Source organism: Melanostigma gelatinosum, assembly GCF_949748355.1.
Source record: "Melanostigma gelatinosum genome assembly, chromosome: 8".
In the NCBI taxonomy this organism is placed as follows: domain Eukaryota; kingdom Metazoa; phylum Chordata; class Actinopteri; order Perciformes; family Zoarcidae; genus Melanostigma; species Melanostigma gelatinosum.
This window is the reverse complement of record NC_136641.1, coordinates 612,425-637,440: the sequence shown is the minus strand read 5'-3', so window position 1 is coordinate 637,440 and position 25,016 is coordinate 612,425. Positions and strand designations below refer to the sequence as shown.

General features: G+C 47.5%; 1 protein-coding gene across 2 annotated transcripts in view; it reads left to right on the top strand.

Annotated features, from left to right (window-relative positions):
• Positions 1–25,016, top strand: part of vps13d (vacuolar protein sorting 13 homolog D) — a gene marked incomplete at its 5' end in the record, with an annotated part of 104,145 nt that overhangs the window by 69,877 nt on the left and 9,252 nt on the right. For both annotated transcript variants that reach the window (XM_079273493.1, XM_079273492.1), the window contains 16 exons: positions 1,195–1,325; positions 5,235–5,410; positions 6,529–6,652; positions 6,812–7,047; positions 7,143–7,245; positions 7,465–7,622; positions 7,754–7,862; positions 8,018–8,188; positions 9,238–9,342; positions 9,548–9,697; positions 12,326–12,469; positions 12,587–12,683; positions 12,782–12,930; positions 14,807–14,941; positions 17,525–17,692; positions 17,965–18,097. In XM_079273493.1, coding sequence (XP_079129619.1) covers positions 1,195–1,325; positions 5,235–5,410; positions 6,529–6,652; positions 6,812–7,047; positions 7,143–7,245; positions 7,465–7,622; positions 7,754–7,862; positions 8,018–8,188; positions 9,238–9,342; positions 9,548–9,697; positions 12,326–12,469; positions 12,587–12,683; positions 12,782–12,930; positions 14,807–14,941; positions 17,525–17,692; positions 17,965–18,097 — 2,289 coding nt within the window. The remainder of the gene's footprint in view (positions 1–1,194; positions 1,326–5,234; positions 5,411–6,528; positions 6,653–6,811; positions 7,048–7,142; positions 7,246–7,464; positions 7,623–7,753; positions 7,863–8,017; positions 8,189–9,237; positions 9,343–9,547; positions 9,698–12,325; positions 12,470–12,586; positions 12,684–12,781; positions 12,931–14,806; positions 14,942–17,524; positions 17,693–17,964; positions 18,098–25,016) is intronic.

Genomic DNA, 25,016 nt, shown 5'->3' with positions numbered 1-25,016 from the left:
GGTTTTAACGGCTTGGATTACTTATGAAGCCGTAAGGGATTGTTAAGTGGATATTAGGATAACCATTCAGAACTCAGTTGTCAGACATACATAGATTTAACTTTTTACTATCATGAGGAACATTTACTACGTAAGCAAAATTAATGCAATTGAGAATTTTACTTTAAATGCAGGTTAGATATTTATTGCAAAATATATTTAGCAAGGACAAAGCTTCAGCTCACATAAAATAATAATACTACACATGATTTCTTACTTTCAATTCTTTGGTTATACTCATGGTTAGAGGTTGGAGCTGGCTTTGGGTGCGGTGAAAAGTTATTTTTTGGAGTTGTCAGGGGCGAGGGTCTGGCCAGACCCTCCTCACTCCTGCCTGCTCGGCAAACGACGTCTGTTCAGCGATCTTTGATCTTGTTAAAGTTGAGCAGGGAGGATAGGTGGTTCTTCGTCTTTCAGTCTTTGCTCATAGAAGGGCCGTCTTCTTCTTTCGTCTTTTCTCGTCTTTCTTCCTTCTCACTTGGATTTCCCCTCTTGGTTGGATCGTCCTTCTCACTGTGGATTCGTCCTTCTCGGTTGGTTTTCGGTCTTGCTTCTGTCGTCTTTCGTCTTTCCTTCTTTCTTTTATTTATATATATATATATATATATATATATATATATATATATATATATATATATATATATATATAAAAATTTTTTTTTTTCAAACGTATTCGGTTCGTCATGCGCACCGACCTGTGAGCCTCCTACCGAACGGTTCAATACGAATACGCGTACCGTTACACACCTAATATATATACACACACACACACGTGAACATAAACCTATAAACAATGGCGATGGAATTGAGGTGATAGTGCAAGTGGTGGTAACAGTGCAAACAGAGGTAGTAGTGCAGTATGACTTATTTATTTTGCAAAGGCATATAAGAAGAGGAATGAAATACTGAACTGCAGTAATCTATTTGAATGTATTCATGGCCTTTCATCAGGACTCCAGTTGAATGGAAGGTGCACAAAGCAGCACCTCCTCTCTGTCACACTGCTCCAGCTTTTTCTGGCACTCTGACGCATGTATCAAATATATCTTGACTTTTATTCTCCAACTGTTGATATTCAAGCTAAAATGTCTCTGTTAATACATTATCCGTAGAATGTTTGTCAGTCATTGGTTGATCCCTATCTGATGGACACAGGCATCAGCGTGCGGAAAGGAAAAGGACGCTACAGGGACACTCACATCGTGACCTTTGCCCCGCGCTACCTGCTGGACAACCGCTCTACACACAAACTGGCCTTCGCTCAGAGAGAGTTTGCAAGAGGAAAGGTGAGAACTGAACTTGAAATGGACGTTCACTGTGAGTTCTGGTAGCTCAGTGGTTGAGACGCAGACCGTAGACAGTAATAGCAGCATCCTCGGTTCAGATTGGGTCACTCTCACACTCACACACTCACACTCTCACACTCCCTCACACACTCTCACACACACACACACACACTCTCACACTCTCTCACACTCTCTCACACTCTCTCACACACTCTCACACTCTCACACACTCTCACACTCTCACACACTCTCACACTCTCACACTCTCACACTCACTCTCACACACACTCTCACTCTCACACTCTCACACACACACACACTCTCACACACACACACACTCTCACACACACACACTCTCACACACTCACACACTCTCACACACTCACACACTCTCACACACTCTCACACACTCTCACACACTCTCACACACACTCTCACTCTCTCTCACACGCTCATACTCTCACACACACACTCACTCTCACACACTCTCACACTCTCACACTCCCTCACACACTCTCACACTCACACACACACACTCTCACACTCTCTCACACACTCTCACTCTCACACACTCCCTCACACACTCTCACTCTCACACTCTCTCACACACTCTCACTCTCACACACTCCCTCACACACTCTCACTCTCACACACTCTCACACTCTAACACTCACACACTCTCACACTCTCACTCTCACACTCTCACACTCTCTCACACTCTCACACTCTCACACTCTCTCACACACTCACTCTCACACGCTCTCACACTCCCTCACACTCTCTCACACTCTCTCACACTCTCTCACACACTCTAACACTCTCACATACTCTCACATACTCTCACACTCTCACACTCTCACACTCTCTCTCACACTCTCACACTCTCTCACACACTCTCACACTCTCACACTCACACTCTCGCACACTCACGCTCTCACACTCTCACACACTCTCACACTCTCACACACACTCTCACTCTCACATACTCTCACACTCACACTCCCTCACACACTCTCACTCTCACACTCTCAGACTCTCTCACACACTCTCACACACTCTCACACTCTCACACACTCTCACACTCTCACACTCTCACACACTCTCACACTCTCACACACACTCACACTCTCACACACACTCACACTCTCACACACACTCACACACTCTCACACACACTCATACTCTCTCACACACACACTCTCACACACTCACTCTCACACACTCTCACACTCTCACACTCCCTCACACACTCTCACTCTCACACTCTCACACACACACACTCTCACACTCTCTCACGCACTCTCACTCTCACACACTCCGTCACACACTCTCACTCTCACACTCTCACACACACTCTCTCACACACACTCACTCTCACACACTCCCTCACACACTCTCACTCTCACACTCTCTCACACACTCTCACTCTCACACTCTCACACTCACACACTCTCACACTCTCACACACTCTCACACACACACTCTCTCACTCTCTCACACACTCTCACACTCTCACACTCTCACACTCCCTCACACACTCTCACTCTGACATACTCTCACACTCTCACACTCTCTCACACTCTCTCACACACTCGCACACTCTCGCACACTCACGCTCTCGCACGCTCTCTCACGCTCGCACGCTCTCGCGCGCTCTGTTGGGAACTAAAGGAGCGTATTTGGGTTATCAGCATTTAAGAAACTAAATTCTTGACATCAATAGAATTATTAATGTATGTAACAATTATTAATGATTATTAATAACAACGGGGCACCACCCTGCAAACAGGGACTCATCATTCCTCGTGGCCTGCGTCACCAGCGTGATGCTGGGGGGGAGAGGCTGCTGTGTCTTCATGTGGCCAGGACGGAGGTCCAGGGCGAAGAGAGAGATTCTAGCTGTGTTCGAGCTTATAAACCTGGTCTCACAAACAGTGGGGGGCCTTTTCTCGGCACGCTCTCTCACACACTCACACGCGCTCTCGCACGCTCTCGCACGCTCTCTCACGCTTGCACGCTCTCTCACACACTCACGCTCTGGCACGCTCTCTCGCACGCTCTCTCACGCTCGCACGCTCTCTCACGCTCGCACGCTCTCTCACGCTCGCACGCTCTCTCGCACGCTCTCTCGCACGCTCTCTCGCACGCTCTCTCGCACGCTCTCTCGCACGCTCTCTCGCACGCTCTCTCGCACGCTCTCTCACACACTCGCTCTCGCATGCTCTCTCACACACACACGCTCGCACGCTCTCTCACACGCTCGCACGCTCTCTCACACACTCGCACGCTCTCTCACACACTCATGCTCTCTCGCACGCTCTCTCACACGCTCTCTCACGCTCGCACACTCTCTCACACACTCACGCTCTCGCACGCTCTCTCGCACGCTCTCTCACGCTCGCACGCTCTCTCACACACTCACGCTCGCATGCTCTCTCGCACGCTCTCTCGCATGCTCTCTCACGCTCGCACGCTCTCTCACACACTCGCTCTCTCGCACGCTCTCTCGCACGCTCTCTCGCACGCTCTCTCGCACGCTCTCTCGCACGCTCTCTCGCACGCTCTCTCACTCTCGCACGCTCTCTCACGCTCGCACGCTCTCTCGCACGCTCTCTCGCACGCTCTCTCTCGCACGCTCTCTCACACACTCACACGCTCTCGCACGCTCTCTCACACGCTCTCTCACACACTCATGCTCTCACACGCTCTCTCACACACTCACGCTCTCGCATGCTCTCTCACACACTCGCTCTCGCATGCTCTCTCACACACTCGCTCTCGCATGCTCTCTCACACACTCACGCCCTCGCACGCTCTCACACGCTCGCACGCTCTCTCACACACGCACGCTCTCTCACACACGCACGCTCTCTCGCACGCTCTCTCACTCTCGCACGCTCTCTCACACACGCACGCTCTCACACGCTCGCACGCTCTCTCACACACGCACGCTCTCGCACGCTCTCGCACGCTCTCTCACACACTCACGCTCTCGCACGCTCTCTCACACGCTCTCGCACGCTCTCTCACACGCTCTCTCACGCTCGCACGCTCTCTCACGCCCGCACGCTCTCTCACGCTCGCACGCTCTCTCACGCTCGCACGCTCTCTCACGCTCGCACGCTCTCTCACGCTCGCACGCTCTCTCACGCTCGCACGCTCTCTCGCACGCTCTCGCACGCTCTCTCGCACGCTCTCTCGCACGCTCTCTCGCACGCTCTCGCACGCTCTCTCGCACGCTCTCGCACGCTCGCACGCTCGCACGCTCTCTCGCACGCTCTCTCGCACGCTCTCTCGCACGCTCTCTCGCACGCTCTCTCGCACGCTCTCTCGCACGCTCTCTCACGCTCACACACTCACGCTCTTGCACGCTCTCACACACTCTCTCACGCTCTCGCACGCTCTCTCACACACTCACGCTCTCGCACGCTCTCTCACGCTCGCACGCTCTCTCACACACGCACGCTCTCGCACGCTCTCTCACACACGCACGCTCTCACACGCTCGCACTCTCTCACACTCACACGCTCGCACGCCAACCAGACTAACTCATGACTCATCAGCATGACTAACTCATAATGACATCATAATATGTTATCACGTTTTCTATACAACAGTGAAGCAGCATTTTGTTCTTGATGCAGGAATGTTGAGAAGAGACCTGTTGGGAAGCAGCGTCTGGTGAGCACACTCACGCTCTCGCACGCTCTCTCACACTCATGCTCTCGCACGCTCTCGCACGCTCTCGCACGCTCTCGCACGCTCTCTCACACACTCACGCTCTCGCACGCTCTCACACACGCACGCTCTCTCACACACTCGCTCTCGCACGCTCTCTCACACTCTCTCACACTCACATACTCTCTCTCGACAGAAGTTGTTAGTTATTAGTCAATACATTTGTTCTAGGGTACGGCCAACCCTGAGGGTTACATCTCCACCCTGCCGGGCTCCAGCGTCGTCTTCCACTGGCCCCGCAACGACTACGACCAGCTGCTGTGTGTGCGCCTCATGGACACCCCCAACTGCACCTGGTCTGGAGGCTTCGAGGTCAACAAGCCCAAGTCCTTTCACGTCAACATGAGGTGAGCTACATATATACATACATTTCCTTTCAGTTGCTTTATGTTGTGAAAATAAAGCTATCTTTCACACTTAGAGCAGGTTTAAGAATGAAACAGAAGCTCTCAGAGGCGTATAGTAATATCAAAGCAATAGATTTATTTATCAACAGAGTTATTCAGCCCAGCCATCAAACAAGCTTGGGTGCTAATGGATGAACTTCGCAGAGATTCACCATGAGACACGCTTGAACACATCAGCGTGAAACTTAATATAGGGGGTCCACCCCTTGATACACATTGGTCAAAGTCAAAGATGCAGGCGTGGCACGTTTGTACGTTATGGCGCCTGGATGGAGGCCGTGAATGTCCATTCACCTTGGCCCCTCCCAGTAGGCGTTGGTTTCCATCAGTGTGAGTGAGGTGTTGCATGCGAGAGGTCCTAGAGAAAGAGTGTGTGGAGAAGCCGGGCTCAGCTAGGGCGTTGGCCCTCGCTTGAATCTCACTGTCTTATCTATCTGAAAGATGGCTGCCTGTTCCTTGTGACGCAGTTAAATAAGTAACCTTTCACCTGCTTCTCTCTGGCCTTGCTGTATTGTGAGCACTGTATAAGTGGTTAATAGAGCTGCATAAGCTAATGGTTATTAAAACTACAAATATGCTAGTGATTAATTAAACTGTATATAAGCTAGTTGCTACTTAAAGCTGCATATAAACTAGCTGCTGATTAAGCTGTATATAAGCTAATTGCTGATTAAAGCTGTATATAAGCTAATTTTATCAACATTTACTATGTTGGTAATGAAGTAAAGTTATTTTATTATGACGTGATGGTATTGAAGGTAGAAGTGTATCCCTCATTTCAAAGCGAAATGCCGCCTGATACCTTGAACTTCCCAACATGTCCGTCTGGATCATACATGTTTATAGTTAACCTGGCCACATGCCACTCTTCATTGTCCACGAGGAATATTGTGATTGTTATTTATTGTGTAATATCTGATTTCTGCCTGTATGTTGTGATGCTGACACTGCGTACTAGGCATTTATTTTCGATGCTGTACCTAAAACAAATTCCACCAAATGAGGTCACGTTTTCACTGAAGTATCTGACATGTTGAAGTGGATCTTGGTTTAAACAGGGACACACTGGGGAACTGTTTCTTCCTGCGGTCAGAGATCACCCTGAAGGGAGCAACCTACCAGATCTCCTTCTCTGATGCTGACCAGTTGCCTCCACCCTTCCGCATCGACAACATCTCTGAGGTGAACAGCATGAGCTGTTTCTACTTACTTGCATCACTTCCTGGACTTCCACTCCCACCTCTCTCTCCATGAATGAATCGTTATGGGCATACCAGTGCACACTATCAGAGATAAATGACTAAATACAGTCAATAGATTCCATTGTCTAAATTCCCTCAGGTGCCCATCCAGTTCTGGCAGCATGGTGTGGCTGACATCCGGCTGCACACTGAGGTGAAGGCAGGCTCAGTGCTGGACTACGCCTGTGATGAGCCCACGCTGCCCCCCTACCTCACACTGACTGTGAAGGGAGCCGGATCCTCAGAGGTCACGTCTGACATGAACTTCTTCAGAGAATACAACAAGCTCTACTACGAGAACTTCATCTACATCGCAGCCACACACACCTTCTCACCGTATGGACCAACAGCATGACTAACTCATAATGACATCATAATATGTTATCACGTTTTCTATACAACAGTGAAGCAGCATTTTGTTCTTGATGCAGGAATGTTGAGAAGAGACCTGTTGGGAAGCAGCGTCTGGTGAGATGTGCTGAATTGGTTCTGGATGTGGACACCAAGACTCAACGGGTCATCCTGAAAAAGAAGGTACAGTTTTTAGGTGATGAAAACTGGACTGTTTAAATAGTCATTATCCTACAAGTTTTTACAATTGTCTGACATTTTATAGACTCAAAGATGAACTGATTGTCGAAACATATGATATGACACTGTATATGATTGTGAAAATATTCATGCATTGATGGAAAAAGCATTGAGACAAAGCCCATTGATGGATGTGTAACTTGTCCTTTGATGATTGTGCAGGAGCCGGGGAAGCGCTCCCAGCTGTGGAGGATGACTGGGAGCGGCATGCTGTGTCACGAAGGCTCGTCTCCACCGCAGAGCAAGTCGGCACAGCCACGCCCACTGGACTCCTCCCTAGTGCTGGATATCGCCGGGCTAGCAGCTGTCAGTGACAACAGGTTGGTACTTTGTGCAGCTGTGGTGAGTCTAAGCTCAACACACACATGCTTCTCTCAGGACTCATCTACAGTCAGTTGTGGACATCTATCATGGACTATTTCAATGTAAGAGGTGTCTCTGTCTCTCCCAGTTTTGAGCCGTTGATGCTGAGGAGGCCGGACTCACGCCGCAGCACCACCCAGACGTGGTATTTCAGCTCAGGCATGCTGACCTGTGGCCTGCCCCGGCTGGTAGTGCAGGTGAGTACACCAAGCTCATGTATGTTGACAGGAGCACCTCTCCTCTTCTCTATGCACTGCTGTGGACTCCAGAGTCCTGAATGTTGGTACTGTTGACACTCACATATTGAATGTTCTTCAGTTTTGTTTCATTATGTACGACTTGTGCTCGTCAGGTGAAGGGCGGGACGACAGGTCTGTATGATGGAGCAGAGGTGGTACTGGGACCGGACTCGGGGCTGCAGGAGCCCGGCCCCGAGCAGCAGTTCATTAACCAGAAGATGAGACCTGGTTCTGGCGTGCTGTCGGTCCAGGTGCTGCCAGATGGACCCACACGTGTCCTGCAGGTGAAAACACAAGCCAGTTAAACGCTGTATGACTGGATTAATAATCTTTCAACAGTAGTAGCATTGACATTGAGCAGCAGGTGTTTTGTTTTGGTGAATCAATGAGAGTTAGTTGAATTTGACGTCTTGAGTGAACGGAAAGTTGCAGGTACATGTGATGTACTTTGTGAAGCGTTTGATGTAACAGAAAAAGCAGCTAAAGTTGATGAATCACACATGAAGGAGACCCCCCACACTGCTCTACAGTATTCCCATGTTTGCACCTTTTTATCCCTGAGATGAAACGATGTGTTTCAAACCCACTTTCTGAACTAGGACTCAAAGATGATCAAGTTTCAGTTAAAAATCTTCTTCACCACATGGATCATGTCGTCTCTCAATAACAATGTATGTCATGATAAAGCATATTTCATGGTAATGCCATGAATTAATATACGGTATATGAAATAACCACATGGTTTTGTTAACTTGACAAATAAAAATGTATTTTCTCATTTAATTAAAACTTAGTATGTGCGTGTTTCAATTGAGCTGCCATTGTGAATCACAATATCTCGATATATGATTTCATCATGATATGATACCATTGAAAGATGACAAATGATCCAATAGAGTTATGGCCCAGCCCTTGTTTACGTGCATAAGCAACATAGAAACAATTACCATTCATAAGAGATGATGGCAACACCACCAACACAAAATAACACCTCTGTAGATACAAGTCTAACTTACTTACGTCTCAAGTCACTTGACAACTTTAGTTTAGTAATACACAATATAATGAACTTACGGACGTTTCATGTTTGATTTGTGGTTTTGAATATTTCAGTAAATATTGGGATTTACCAGCATTAGGTACTATAGTAGTACTACTGCAGATGTGTACATATTGCTTACACATACTTCTATATATTACGAAGTTTGAATGCACTTTCTATCTTTAGTTCTTCTCTGCTTGTTTTCATACGCTGTAAGTCAGATAACATCTGATATTATCTGCTTTTCATTAATGGTGATGCTGAACCTCACAGCCTTGTATGTGTTTGTAGATCAGTGACTTCAGCCAGAGGAGAATGATCCGGAGCTCATCCTCCACTGAGCAGGAAAGATGCAAAGAGGATGTAAATAAGAGAGAGCCTGAGCAGGAGCTGGAGGTACCAGCAACTATTTTACATGCACCGTAGCTCGTCACTGACATTCATGTCTGTCTGGCAAATGACATGACTCATTCATTCAGCATATACCAATGTTCAACAATACACCTGTAGCTCGTACCAGGTACTGAAGCAGTCCCACAGTAATCTCCACTGTCTCTATGAGAGAAGTGTCCTCTGACATCTGCTCTGTCTTCATCCACAGGTGTTGGTGAGCCTGGAGGAAGGGGTGGGTGTGTCTCTGGTCAACAAGGTTCCTGAGGAGCTTGTGTTCACTATGCTGTCTGGTATAGATGTCCACTTCACTCGCACTGCTGTCAACGAGGTGTTAGAGCTCAGCATTCAGAACATCCAGGTGAGCTCCCCACAGCTGTGGGAACACTCAGTAATAATTTCATGATAATACAGGGTTTCAGCAGGTCCTTTACTTTGAAATTCAGGCCTAAAAAAAATGTAAAATGGTCTTAAATCGACTGTATTTATAGCTCTTAAAAGGAATGAAGAACGGAACCTCAAATACTGTAAAGGTTCTCCGTCCCGATCACAATTTCCTGGAGCACATCTCTAAAGCATGTCTTGATCTCCATTCTCCATGGTGACTATCACGCTGCCCCACCAGCTTCTTGAGATTTAGATTTTAGATTTTGGCTTCGATTAAATTCTGCTTGACTTTGCTGTGATGGGGACCAGACGTGGATGGTAATACAATGTTTAATACATGGTTAAAGCACAGGGAGCCTGTATGAAGATGTTCAAATTAGGGATAATTAGTAATGAAAACAAATGCGGAACACAACAATTGTTATATGCAGGTGATTGTACACTAAAGAAAATATACTTAATTACATTATATTCCATTTCTGCCAATAGCTCCGTCTTAGATGGTGAAAGGCAGCCTACAGTTGATGTCATTCGAGGACAGTGAAATGATAAGTACTGATTGTCTTTGTGGGACCCCACACAGTATGCCATATTTGGTCAGACCACTGAAGAACAGTGTCAGAAAGAGCCTCTCAGTTCATCAGCAGGACACAGTTGGTGTTGATCACTTGTGAAAGCAGCTGCTTTACAATGCTGACCGATGTCCTTCTCTGTCCTACTCATCATTCAGATCAAATGAATCAAAGTGTTTGTAAATGACACACAGTGTTATCGACACTGATGCTACATTACTGCAGTCCATATCCACTGTGCTGGTATGATGCAGAAGCTTCCTTCATTTAGATGACCTATCCCGTACGGAATTATTCAGACACACCAACAAACCAGATATTCCAGCATGTTGACCAACCATCATCTAACAGCACAAAAGGAAAAATATCAACCAAACATAAACCTCCCACTATTAACGCTCTAGACCAGTGGTTCTTAACCTGGGTTCGATGAGTCACTCTCAGGGGTTCGGCAGACGCACACTGCGGTCAAGTGAGCCGCCACTTTAAAAATGAATGACGTCTATTCCTTAAGGTGCGTTCACACCGAGCGCAGCATAACGGTACGGTGGCTTGGATAGCCCTACGGTGGCTTGGGTAGCCCAAAAAGCACGGAGAAAGCTAAAACTTATGCAGCATTCACACCGAACGGGGCGCTCGGTGTGAATGCACCTTAAGGAATAGACGTCATTCATTTTTAAAGTGGCGGCTCACTTGATGTGTGTGTGTCTGCCGAACCCCTCTGCAGACACATACTGCGAGGTAGTTTACATGTAAACTACATTACATTGCGAATGACACGAATTTCCACCGGGCTACGCGAATGACGCTGGAAGCGGCCGTCATTCAGACGCAGTTGTGCGACTACGGAAAATATTATGAACCCAGACACGGGGGCGTTTGATTGTCCGACGTTTGAGGGACTTACACAAGAAGTATAAAGCAGAACTAGTGGTTAGTTCAATGGTGGATGGCAGAACGGTACTGTTTTTAGGCTACCTTTATGGAAACGACGAACAGAGAATGACAACTTCGCAAACTTTCCCCTGCTGGACGACTGCGTAAGTAAGATCGAAGACGTGTCTGGAATTGGAGACATTTCTGTACCTGGGGAGCTGAAGCAAGCGATTGCCATGCACATAGATGTGCTCGCAAAGTCCCTCGACGGATACTTCCCCACCACACAGTCATATCCAGCATGGGTGAGACAGCCGTTCACGTTTAGTGTTGCGACAGCAGATGTCAACGATGAATGCCTCGACGAAATCAAAGGAACAGACTTTGCTGCGAAAATGATATGAGAGTGGCACTTGCCAAGGTGAAGCCGTGCATTTCTGAACTTGTATCTGAAAGGCAACAGCAAAAGTCACATTGATTTGCAATAAATATTCACTGAGTTATGTTTTTGTGTGAAATTCATGTTTTGTTTGTCGACAAACCGATCCTCACAGCATCGTACAAAGTTGCGTACCTGATCGCATGTTTTGTTGGTTTTGTTCTTTGCACACAGTGATTTTGTGTGCAACTGATGCATGGTTCATTTTGTGCACTAATAAAATATATACCTATGTTTTGAAGAAATCATATTTTATTTTTCCAATGACGAAGGGTTCGGTGAATGCACTGATGAAGCTCGCAGGGTTCAGTACCTCCAATAAGGTTAAGAACCACTGTACTAGGAGATTTCCCACAATGGAAAAACAACAAATACACAAACACAGGCTCCTAAGCACAAGACACAATACACAGATACAAACAAGACATAATATATATGCATTGTGTGACAAACTCTGTCTCTTTGATCCAGTTCATAGAGCAATAGTCTACAATCCATAACAAACAGTGATTAATCTATCATTAGTAGATTTCTCCTCTTATCCACTGCTTCAAAACAATATTCAGAAATGCAAAAACCATGATCAAAAAGGTGTTTAATTAAAGCTCCATTCTCGATAACCATCACATCTTCTTTTACACAGCAACACCATCCATCCAGTGTTTTAGTGAAGAGCTTTGTGTGAATACTTGGTCATTTGTGTTTTGGTCACCAGGTGGACAACCAACTGCTGGGTACCACCCAGCCTGTGATGCTGTGTGTGACTCCCAGCTCCAGTGACAGTGGCGACAGCGGCCCGGCCCTGCAGGTCAACTCGGTCAAGGTTCCTAGCAGCCTCATGCTCACTGATCTCTTCAAGGTGAACAACTTTCAGATCTTCACCGGATAATTCCTGGTTTCTTGAAACTTGACATTTCTAGTGAGCCAGAGGTCCTGAAATCAAGCGATTCATGATGTAACCATGATGTGTTCACAGCACCTCATGGTGACGGCCCGGCACTTCACGGTCATCATAGAGGAGAAACTGCTGCTCAAGCTGCTCAGCTTCTTTGGCTACGGACAGACAGAAGCTGGTGGGTCATCAGTTGAATGTCATTGTTCATATTTGTGTGATGCTGTGAGTAAGAAGGTGGTTTTCACTTCCATATACAACAAACTGTAATTAATGCAGAGCTGGAGAAGTTGGATGAAAACATTTATGAGAGGCCCAACGAGGACGCAGGACCTCCTAAACGCTACTACTTTGAGAACCTGAAGATCAGCCTTCCTCAGGTCAAACTGAGTGTCTTCACCTCTCACAAGCTGCCTCCTGATCTCAAGGTAAGCAAACATGTCACCACATGATGTCACTCTGTTACTTCTTGTGCCGCATGATGTCACTCTGTTACTTCCTGTTGCCACATGATGTCACTGATTCCTGTTGCCACATGATATCACTCTGTGGCCCACTCCCAATGTCCCCCCCTTTCGGACTCACAGACTTTGAGGCACGCTCCCGCGAAGTCCGTGAGGGTTTAGGGATGTCCCACTGCCAAATCATTGAGTGTTTGAGGCTCTCTGGCAGACATGTTGAGCCCTTTATGAACCCTTTCCGTAAGTCAGCATGGTATGCTGACTTACGGAAAGGGAATGACCCACAAATCATTGCAATGTGACGTTAAACACGGGGTAACCAGTTGACGCATGGAGACGTAAAAAAAAAAAAGGTAATCAAAGAGGACGGCTCACGCGTGTTCAGCCGTTCAGCCTATTACATTTACTCAGAAACATTAAGGGTTAAAAATGGAACAAAAAATAAACATAAAATCAGAGAATATTTATTTCTTTATTCATCAAATATTTGATTTTGTCATTGAAGCCGTTTTGACAAAAACTAGTAAATAGATGATATGAAGTTACCTCATCTTGTGACGAAAGAGCCTGAAGACGTTCAAATCAGGGAGTACAAAGTATACAAAGTATACAATGAATACCCACAGTTGTACATCATATTTGTTGTTGTTTTCATGGTAACGTGATATGTTGCAGCAAAGTGCTGTCCCATTCCTATTTACACCATCTCAAGCCCTCACAGTCTCTCACACTCACCCACTTACCAGGTGACATCAGTAAGTCCTTGAGGGTTCAGGGTTTGAGGCTTCAGGGAGGACATTGGGATTGGGCCTGTTACTTCCTGTCACCGCAAGATGTCGCTCTGTTACTTCCTGGCACCGCATAATGTCGCTCTGTTACTTCCTGTCACCGCATAATGTCGCTCTGTTACTTCCTGTCAGCGCAAGATGTCGCTCTGTTACTTCCTGTCACCGCAAGATGTCGCTCTGTTACTTCCTGTCACCGCATAATGTCGCTCTGTTACTTCCTGTCACCGCAAGATGTCGCTCTGTTACTTCCTGTCACCGCAAGATGTCGCTCTGTTACTTCCTGTCACCGCAAGATGTCGCTCTGTTACTTCCTGTCACCGCATGATGTCGCTCTGTTACTTCCTGTCACCGCATAATGTCGCTCTGTTACTTCCTGTCAGCGCAAGATGTCGCTCTGTTACTTCCTGTCACCGCAAGATGTCGCTCTGTTACTTCCTGTCACCGCATAATGTCGCTCTGTTACTTCCTGTCACCGCATAATGTCGCTCTGTTACTTCCTGTCAGCGCATAATGTCGCTCTGTTACTTCCTGTCAACGCATAATGTCGCTCTGTTACTTCATGTCAGCGCATAATGTCGCTCTGTTACTTCCTGTCAGCGCATAATGTCGCTCTGTTACTTCCTGTCAGCGCATAATGTCGCTCTGTTACTTCCTGTCAGCGCATAATGTCGCTCTGTTACTTCCTGTCAGCGCATAATGTCGCTCTGTTACTTCCTGTCAGCGCATGATGTCGCTCTGTTACTTCCTGTCAACGCATGATGTCGCTCTGTTACTTCCTGTCAGCGCATGATGTCGCTCTGTTACTTCCTGTCACCGCATAATGTCGCTCTGTTACTTCCTGTTACCGCATGATGTTGCTCTGTTACTTCCAAATGTGTCAGCCTAGTAGGAATGGAGTCGTGCCTGTTTTGGTATATGTATTTTTGTGTGCTGCCAAATGTTCTCTATTTTGTCATATTATCACACATCATAATTGATGATTTCTACATTAAAAAAACAAAAAGCTGCCTTGCCTTCCAATGTTTTCTCATGTGGATGTTTTCTTGTCACTGTAGGCCCTGAAAGGCACCCTGGGCTTTCCTCTGGTTCGCTTCCAGGATGCGGTCATCAACATGTACCCATTCACCAGAGTGCACCCCTACGAAACCCAGGAGATCATCATCAACGACATACTCAAGCACTTCAGAGAGGTAAGAGGGTTTGGAAGTTAGTCTCGTCTGAAAAGTTCTCTACATTATCAGAGATTCTAAAGACTCGAAGCACATTCACCGCAGCTGTTTGGCATCCTTCCTTCTACACAAGTCATTCCAAATAATTTTTTACGTGTTGTAGCATTTGTTTCGACATAGCGACTTTTTCTGAGTAGCAGTGTCTTTTTTACCAATTGTTCACAATGAGGAGAGAATGTATGCGGCAGCCAAGAGAAAAACTGCTACACTTACTGTCCTTTTTCTGAGCGCTGCTCCTTTTTTGTGTGGCCACTCTAAGCCCTTCGACTTTAAAATCTCTGAACTTTTCAGAAAGTGCTAGTGACGTTACTGTCAAAAATGGGGGAGATGCTTGTTTTGGCCGTGTCTGTCTATCCTGAACTTTATATCTCAGACAGACTCTATCATGACAAAGACCGAAACGCCCATTTGTGGGAGTAGATCGGCCGGGCAGACAGTAAATGTTGCTGGTGAGTGTTGCTTTTAGTGCACGTTGCTCTTACGGTTGTGCGATGACAAGCTCAGCTATACAAAGTATGAAGCAAGCATCCTCCTGTTGGTGCTCATGGTGAAAAAACAAAGTCAACCAAAAAGATAGTAGCCCAAAAAAATAATAAAAAGCAAAGTCTATCATACAATGGAGATTAGAATGGTGATAAGTTGTCAAGATGTTGTTGTTTCAATGAAACGCTGGGATGAAGAGCTCCCAGAGCCCTGCGGGTACTCCATGTGAAAAAGACACCATGTGGACACAGGCCTTTATAGTGCTGAAATCACCTGTGCTCATGACCCATTTTTATGGATTAAAGACATCTTCCACTGTGCTTGAACGTGTCAGAGGAATATTGAAAGGATCCTCATCGAACATCTCTTTACCTGCTGAATGTGGACAGTCCTTCCTCTTCACTGTTGCTGAGTAATGGTTAGGGGTGTAACGGTTCACAAAATTCTCAGTTCGGTTCAATACGATACAGTGGTGCTACGGTTCGGTATGTTTTCAATACGGCAAAAAAACAGAAATGCCAAATCCTCACGAGTGACACTCTCAAGGAGGTCTGAAGAACATGGCTCTTCATCTCCATTCAGCAGTGAGGTAATGTGTCCTTACAGTCAGGTAGCTTTGTGTCTGAAGAACATGGCTCTTCATCTCCATTCAGCAGTGAGGTAATGTGTCCTCACAGTCAGGTAGCTTTGTGTCTGAAGAACATGGCCTTCATCTCCATTCAGCAGTGAGGTAATGTGTCCTCACAGTCAGGTAGCTTTGTGTCTGAAGAACATGGCCTTCATCTCCATTCAGCAGTGAGGTAATGTGTCCTCACAGTCAGGTAGCTTTGTGTCTGAAGAACATGGCCTTCATCTCCATTCAGCAGTGAGGTAATGTGTCCTCACAGTCAAGTAGATTTGTGTAGTCCGTGATATCCGGCTGTCTGTTGTCAGAGGAATAGCGGGAGCTTCGGACATTTGATTCTCTGTTTGGGCTTTTGTTTTCTTCAACAAAGCAAGAATTATGGTCTGGATAAATGGGCTCGTGAATGAGTAGTGTCACGGGGCTCAATAGCATTAAGCATGTTCATACAGCCTGGTTTTCCACTCCAGAGTAGGGTGTCATATCCACTGCTATAAATATAGCAATCGCCGTGGCTACCTAAACGCTGCGGAGAGAGTTTGTGTGCTGCTGTCGGTTTTCCTGCTAAGCTGGTTTAGCGTAGCGCGCCTCTCAGAACACACGTGTATGTTGTCTGTTACGTGGTAGAGTGTCAGACAGCACGTTGTCTGTTTCGTGGTGGGAGTGTCAGACAGCACGTTGTCTGTGGTTTGCCATGTTGAGAACATTATATTTCCCACAATTTAAGCTTCTGCATTTTCCAAACGCAATAGTTTTATTGAAACGTATTGTTCGGTTTGTAATGCGTACCGAACCGTAAGCCTCATACCAAATGGTTCAATGCGAATACGCGTATTGTTACAGCCCTAGTAATGGCCACACAGTAACAGCATCTACCTCTACACTCATACACTGTTTAGCTTTTATAAATAAATGCGTTTTTTCTTCCTTGATATTCTTTTTTTTGTCATCAAATTGACTCAAATTATCACTATTGGCATTATTGCTCTTTTTTTCCTCTGTTATCTTGTGCACATTCTAGATTTATGTCCTCATATCTTTTATTTTAAACTTCTTTACATGCAGTCATCTGGGTCTGTGTATATCTATAGGTCTTGTTCATACTTTTTCCACATGTACACATGTCCACACACTTCCAGATGTGCACTAATTTTGCTCACTTATATTTAGTGAAGCTGTCTGACCCACAATGAGTCCGAAGTTTGTTCGTGAGAAAATCAATAAGAGAGATTTGTTCTTGCTACAATCAGTCGAACATATACAGTACATCTAATCACAGGCTCGTGTGGGAATATATGGAATGATGGGTGCATATTAAAAGTCTACATACCTTTCATTATACTTCAGCAAAGTAAAGATAATTTCCATCACCTATTAGCTGCTACATGGACAGATCACTGTGTGGCTCCTGTTAGGTCATGACTGTTTCCTGTCTGTAGGAGCTGATCAGCCAGGCAGCTCAGATCCTGGGCTCTGTGGACTTCTTGGGGAACCCAATGGGCCTCGTCAACGACGTCACTGAGGGCATGTCTGAGTTAATCAAGTACGGCAATGTGGGTGGTCTCATACGCAATGTGACCCACGGTGTGTCCAACTCTGCTGCAAAGGTACTCCTCTGCATAGCTGAGTCGAGATGACAGTCTGCTTTTCTGTGTGAATACTTTTGTTCTGTTCTGTATTTGTTCTGTATTTACTGTGCTATATATTTTACAACATCCTTTTCTCTTTTTTTTTGGAATGTATTACTTGAATGTAGTGTTGTTGTATTATATTATACAGGTGTAGTATACACATGAGCATATACCTGTAAAGCATGTGAGACTTGTAAAAGTGGAAGACGCCGTGTAGTGTGAACATCTTCTTGTTCTCTGTGTGTCAGTTTGCAGGGACTCTATCAGACGGCCTGGGGAAGACCATGGACAACCGGCACCAGAGCGAGCGAGAGTACATCAGATACCACGGAGCCACCAGCGGAGAGCACCTGGTAGCAGGGATCCACGGACTGGCTCATGGTACAACCTCGCTCTATTTCTGTGTTCGGTTTCAACTGTTACAGTGCAGCTAGTGGGCCAAAGAAACATTTAGTAGGTGTCTGAATGAACACTGGTGGAAAATTTCTAGGATAATCAGGAGAAGAGTTTTTGTTCACAAATCAATATGAAGTCATCAGAAGATTCAAAGGAGATTGGGGTCTGCATGTGTCGAGAAGAGGACTCCCAGCTCCCGTCAAACTCTGATACATGGGAGAAGAAACAAAAGGGTTATTGGGATTTTGTCCCCTGTTTGGATCAGTATCATGTTGCTTTTTATCAGTCACTTCTTCTTTCACACGTCATTTGTTTCATGTTCTGTTTTCTTTGCCAACATTCACTCTCCGTTTCCCATTGAAGCAGACATTTCAGGTTTTTCTCTTAAGTTTTCTCTAAGTTTAGTAAGTTGCGTCTTACTGAAAGAGCCATTTTTTTGGAAATCCAAACTCCTTTGTCCACATAGATTACCGTTCCACAGAACTTTCACCATATTTCTGTCTCATAACGTTCACTATGGGTCCCGAGGGACCTTCGTCTTTACCCATTGTTCCACGCAGTCTTTCAGGCGTCGTTTGTTCCACCCATTCTTTCAGGCGTGATAAGTACTTATTTTATGTCAAATACAGTCGTCACTGTAAGTCTTAAGATTTCTTTTTCCTGGTAAAATCAAGTGAAAATCCTATCGTTATCCGTCAGTATTACTGAGGTCAAGGACGTAAAACAAACCCATCTCGAAAGTCAATTTAATTTGAGTTCAAGCGTTAATTCTTTTTTTTCCACTCCTATCTTCCGTATCAAGGAGCAAAACAATATGATTCTCAGATAAACCCAATATTCATCCAAATGCAATCGTTATACCATATTATCACTCCTTTCTTCGTTAGCAAAGACTCATAATGATGTTATAAACAGAACATATTTTGTTCTAAATTGTCATGACCTTAATCAAATAAAACCCATAAAAGTAGAAAAAGACAAATTATCATACAAGACCATATTATTAAACACCTTGTTTTTAGTGTTTAATTTTGTCGTACTATTGAACGTAATTGTGGAGTGACCTCTGATAGATTTACTCCGTCTCCTAAGAATTAAATCTTTTAAATTTGGAATTTCAACTCCTCACCCGATATTAAGAAATTAGTTCTTTGTCCGGATCGTTGTGCTTAACACTGGATATCTTGTGCCTCGTGCATGCGCAGGTCGAGTATTTATATCAACAAAGTCACCTGTGACCTCGGATGACCCCCATCGTTTAAGTTCCGGTGTCATCCTGAGATCAGTCCTACGGAATCTTCTCGCAAGTTCACGGGATTCCGAGTGACCAAGAACTCTGGCGGTAATCCAGGATTCATAGAACCGTAGTTACATGCGTAACTTTCGTTCTATTTCAACCTTACTGACCACCAGAGGCAGTGCTTAACACTGGATGGCTTATATCAACAGAGTCACGAGGAATCGCAGTAACTACCTCGTATAGCTCTGGCAGAGGAACTTGGCCAAAGAACCCTCCCCAGTGGGTGAGGGGTGGCAACATTCACTATATAGTGTCTGGCGAATGTGCTCGGTGATGCCCATGAGGCCGCAGCACATATATCCTCCACAGGCACACCTCTCAGGGCTGCCCATGATGTGGAGACACTCCTGGTAGAGTGGCCCTTCACTCCGGATGGTAGAGCATGGTCACTCACCTTGTATGCATAGGCAATGGCCTCCACTATCCAGTGGAACAGGTGCTGTTTTGAAAGGGCAAAGACCTTCTTAGGCCCACCATAACTGATTAAGAGCTGCTCCGACCGCCGTATGCACGCGGTGGCTTCCACATAAGCTCTGAGGGCCCGCACTGGGCACAGCAGCCTTGACCTCTCCTCTTCCGATGGGGGGTCAAACTTTGCCAGCTGGATAGGCTGGTTGACATGTGAGCGTGTCAGCACCTTTTGGAGAAACGCTGCATTAGGCCACAAATGCACCCGAGCCATCTGAGTTCCACCTCAGACATGATTCACTCACCGACAGGGCATGCAGGAGAAAAAACGTTTTGGTCGCTAGCCATCTCTGCTCCGCCTGTGCCAGAGGTTCAAGCATAGTGGAGGAGGCAAGCATAGTGTGTCCAATACCAAATGTAGGTCCCATGCAGGGGCGTTCGGGGGGCGCAATCGCAGAGCCCCTCTTAGGAAGAGGGACACCAGTCTGTGGCTCCCTACTGTGTCATTGTCGACCTTAGCATGGTGCCACGAAATAGCGGCCACGTATACCCTCAGGGTAGAGGGAGACCAGCCCTTCTCTAGGAGGGACTGCAGAAAGTCAAGTACAACAGGAATGGGGCACTGCACTGGGTCCTTGTTCCGAACCGCACACCAGTCGGAAAACAGCCTCCACCTGTTTTCGTACTGCAGACGGGTAGATGGTGCCCTGGCATTCAGGATAGTTATTCTGACTGGTTCTATGCAGCCAGTCAGCAGCCGGTCGGGCCCTTCAGCGGCCAGACCCATAGTTGGAGGCGGCTGGGATCGGGATGCCAAATCCGACCCCCTAGTTGCAACAGGAGGTCCCGCCTGTCGGGGAGGCGCCAGGGTGTCCTGCAGCAGAGTCTGTGCAGTAGGGAGAACCAAGTCCTGGCTGGCCATAAGGAGGCCACTAGCAAGAGTCTGTGGCACTGTTGAAGAACTCTGAGAAGCGTTGGCAAGATCAGAGGGAACGGTGGGAAGGCATAAAGAAGCCCTTCTGGCCACGTGTGAGCCAGCGCATCCTCACCCAGATGGCTGGTCCTCTCCGTCACCAGTGGGTCGACATCTCCGAGGCAAGAGATCCACCTCTGCCCTGCCGACGAGACCCCAGATGTTCTGTACTACATCTGGATGAAGCTGCCACTCCCCCGGTGGAGGTGACCTGATTCCGTTCTCCTGGTAGGTACATTGCCCGAAAGGCTGGTAAGGCGAGGGGCAGCCCAAGTCAAAAAGACACGGGACACCCGTAGTAACTCTGGCGATCTGGTGCCCCCTTGATGGTTTATGTGAAACACAGCAGAGGTGTTGTCCGACCGGACAAGCACATGTTTTCCGCTCAAGTATGGCAGAAAATGTCTGAGCGCTAGGTGCACGGCCCGTAGCTCTAGAACATTGACATGCTCCGTGCGGTCTTGAGCAGACCACTGCCCCCGAACAGTCCTGTTCTGCCACACTGCAGCCCATCCTGAGAGGCAGGCATCTGTTGTGACCGCCTCCCGGCAGAATGGGACCGAGCCCATGGGGACACCATTTGCAAGGTATGCTCTCTCCCTCCATGGGGATAGAGCAAGTAGGTACTGTTCTGATACTACTATCGCCCTGTGTCTGTGCCACAATTGGCGTCCAAGTGAAGGCTGTTCAGCCATCTCTGCAGGGGGTGCAGTGACAGCAAACCTAAGGGAACGACAGCTGAGGATAGTGAGGATACATAGTGACTGTATCCAGAGCCACACCAATAAAGGGTATCCTCTGAGAAGGGCTCAGGGAGCTCTTCTCCATGTTCACCCTGAGGCCCCACCGGGCCACGTGAGCAAGTAGGCGAGCAGTGTCCTGTGCCGCCTGAAGCTGGGATGGTGATCAGCGACTCGTACAAGTACGGCAGTATTTTCATGCCTTGTGATTGCGGGGGGGGAAAGGGCTGCAGCCACGCACCTTGTGAACACCCGTGGGGAGAGTGAGAGTCCAAATGGGAGCACCCTGAACTGGAATGACCGCCTTGAAAGGTGAAGCGAAGAAACTGCCTGTGGTGAGGCACAATGGGAACATGAAGATAGGCATCCTTCAGGTCGACAGACGTGAACCACTCTCCCCTGGAAACAGTCCGAAGGACGTCTGCTGTGCTCAGCATGTGAAATGGTAACACCTTGAGGAACTTGTTGAGTCCCCTCAGGTCTAGGACTGAGCACAGTCCATCGCCTTTCTTTTTTACAAGAAAGTAAGTAAAACCCCCCGGGTTGTGACTGCGGGTCCACCCTCTCGTGCAATCGATGATGCTGGTCATTTTGACCTGGCTGGGGGCCGCTGTCGGAATTGAAGCTTGTACCCCTGGGTTAGGGTGGACACCACCCAGGGGTCCGAAGCATACTCTGCCCAGTAGCTGATGTGCTGCTGGGAGAAATAACTGCCGGCCGGCCCGGAGACATCATCTCCTGGCCCCCCTGCCTCTTGAGGCTCTGGGGGGGGCGACTGGTAGTCCCCAAGTTCGGAGATTGTGTGGGGGGGACGTAAGTAGGGTTGTATGGGTAGCGGGTTGGCCTCTCAGCAGGACGCTAAGGTCAGTCGCGGCTACTGGGGTGAGCTGGGGGCTGAGAACGGCTTCGAGGGGCCGAAGTGGGATCCCTAGGTCTGTGGGGAGCGGGCATGTTCCTGCAAAGACCAGAGAACTGCTGCCTGGTCTGGCTAGCTTCAACACTCCGCTGAAGCGCCTGTATAGTAGCTGACCCGAACAGCTCACCAGATTCCACTGGGATAGTATGGAGGGTCCTCCTACATTTCTCAGATAGGGGTGACTGCGCCAGCCAAACCTGGCGGCAAGTCTGGACCAGGGTTGGACATCAGACGTCCAAGTTCCCTCAACATGAGCGCAAACGCCTGCAGTGAGGCATCACTGAGGCTGGTGGCGGAAGCGTCGGAAGTAGCCTCCTGCAGAGAAGCTGAGAGGGCAAGCATGAGGTGGGAGAGAGAGTTGCCAATATGGCCCGTGCGCGCTGCTGTGTCATAAGCCCTGTATAGCAGGTTATCTGTGACTCTGCATTGGGGCACCTGGCATCGGGCCTCAGGGTCTCCTCAGGGGAAACTATGAGGGATGCAATAGTCTGCTCAACGGCTGGCATACGGGCAAAGCCAAATTTTGCCGTGTCCTGCATGGCCCCCAGGGTTCATCCATCCGATGTAAGACGGGACAGAATCCCGGTGTCTCTCCAGCATGCATGCAGCTCCCTCAGATATTCTTCGGAGGGAGGAACAGAAAAGGTGCTGGGGGCTGGAGTGCGCCTGAAGAAGGCACTCGCAGGCGGAGGTTCCGGCTGCTGTGTATCGAACTCCATGCGAATGACAGACCTGCCCCTTCCGAAGAACCCTGAGCTGAGGAACGGAAGCCAGGCCCAGAAGCATGGGAGGGCCGCTCTTCACTGTACTCAGTAAAGAGATTGGCTGACGCTGCCAGTGAGATAACGTCCTCTTCTGAGCCAAGCTCAGCCGCGGGTGGATCTGATGCTTCAGCCCCCCCTCCACTAGGGTGGAAGGTCAGGAGAAGCGACTTCATTTGAGCTAGCTTGGCAGTCAGCAGATCCACTCTAGAAGACAGCATGCTGGACTTAACCCTCTTGGAGGGAGCCCCTGCAGCTTCTGTGGTCCTGCATTTGGAATGGGTAGGTTGGGCTGGATTCACCTGCCCTGACAGGGGGAGGTCGACAACACCCATCAGGTGTTCTGCCTCGGCGAGCCTAGCAGCCCTTACTGCTCAAGGCATGATGCCACAGTCCATGCATGGGTTCTCCGAGAGGCCCTCCCTCAGATGCGCGAGGCCAAGGCAAGAGGAGCAGAGGTCATGGTCATCCTCAGGCTGAAGAGGAGCCATACAGGTCCTACAGCCGGGAGAGTTAAACATGACCGCGATTCTGGAGGAACCCTTGCCACTACTTAATGCGGGCTGCTAGGTCAGTCTGAGCGGAAACACTCTGCTGAATGTTGTGAGAACAGGCAGGGGACAGTCAGTGAGAGGGGAGTGAGGACACTCTTCACTAGGATATTTGCTGCAGATATTGGTGTCCCGCCAGTTAGCCTGAGCGAGAGCACTCTGCTACTGTGGAAACAGGTCAAGAAAACTGTCCTTACAGTGAGAGGGGAGCGAGTACACTCTTCACTGGGATAGTTCCTCACTAGGATAGTTGCTGCAGATATTGGTGTCCCACCAGTTAGCCTGAGTGAGAGCACTCTGCTACTGTGGAAACCGGCCACAAAAAAAGAACACAATCCTTACAGTGAGAGGGGAGCGAGGACACTCTTCACTTGGACAGTTGCTGTAACTCTTGGTGTCTTACCAGTTAGCCTGAGCGAGGGAACTCTGCTAACTGTTGTTGGGAACTAAAGGAGCGTGTTTGGGTTATCAGCATTTAAGAAACTGAATTCTTGACATCAATAAAATTATTGATGTATGTAACAATTATTAAGGATTATTAATAACAACGGGGCACCACCCTGCGAACAGGGACCAATAACCAAACGATATAACTAAGTCTCATAATTAGTAGTCACTCATAATGTCAATAGTCTGCGTATGACTATACATTCAGTGACAGTGAAGGGTTTTAAGTTCGAGCACAGGCTACTACATACAGGTTCATCAAATACATATGCACAAGTAATCACAGACGACTGCTCCTTAAAGTATAACAGTTTATTAAATCAAAATAATAAATGATCAAATCAATTAATATTGCAACCAACAAACGTTATCATACAATTTTATATGCCTAAACTAAAGAATGAATAAAATGGATGAGGGGGTATGTCTGTGTGTGTGTGTGTGTGTGTGTGTGTGTGTGTGTGTGTATGTGTGTGTGTGGGTCTGTGGGTGAAAAGGAAGGAGTCTTACAGCTATTGCTAAAGACTACAAAGATGGCGGCGTCGAGTGACGCGGGCAAAAGGGGAGGGGCCTTAAGATACTACAGCTAAACTACCACCAGATGGCGGAGTCGAGTGACTCGGACAAAATGGCGGTGAGACTGCTATACGTAATCACGTGTGCCTGGGCAGCACGTGATGTGAGGCGATCGTTTGAACGGGGTTTCCCCAGGGGCAGAGATAGGAGCTGTGTGTGCGTGTTACGTGAGAGGAGGAAGAAAGGGAAAAAGGAGCGAGAACTCGACGTGCATCACACTTCGGCGTGCGAT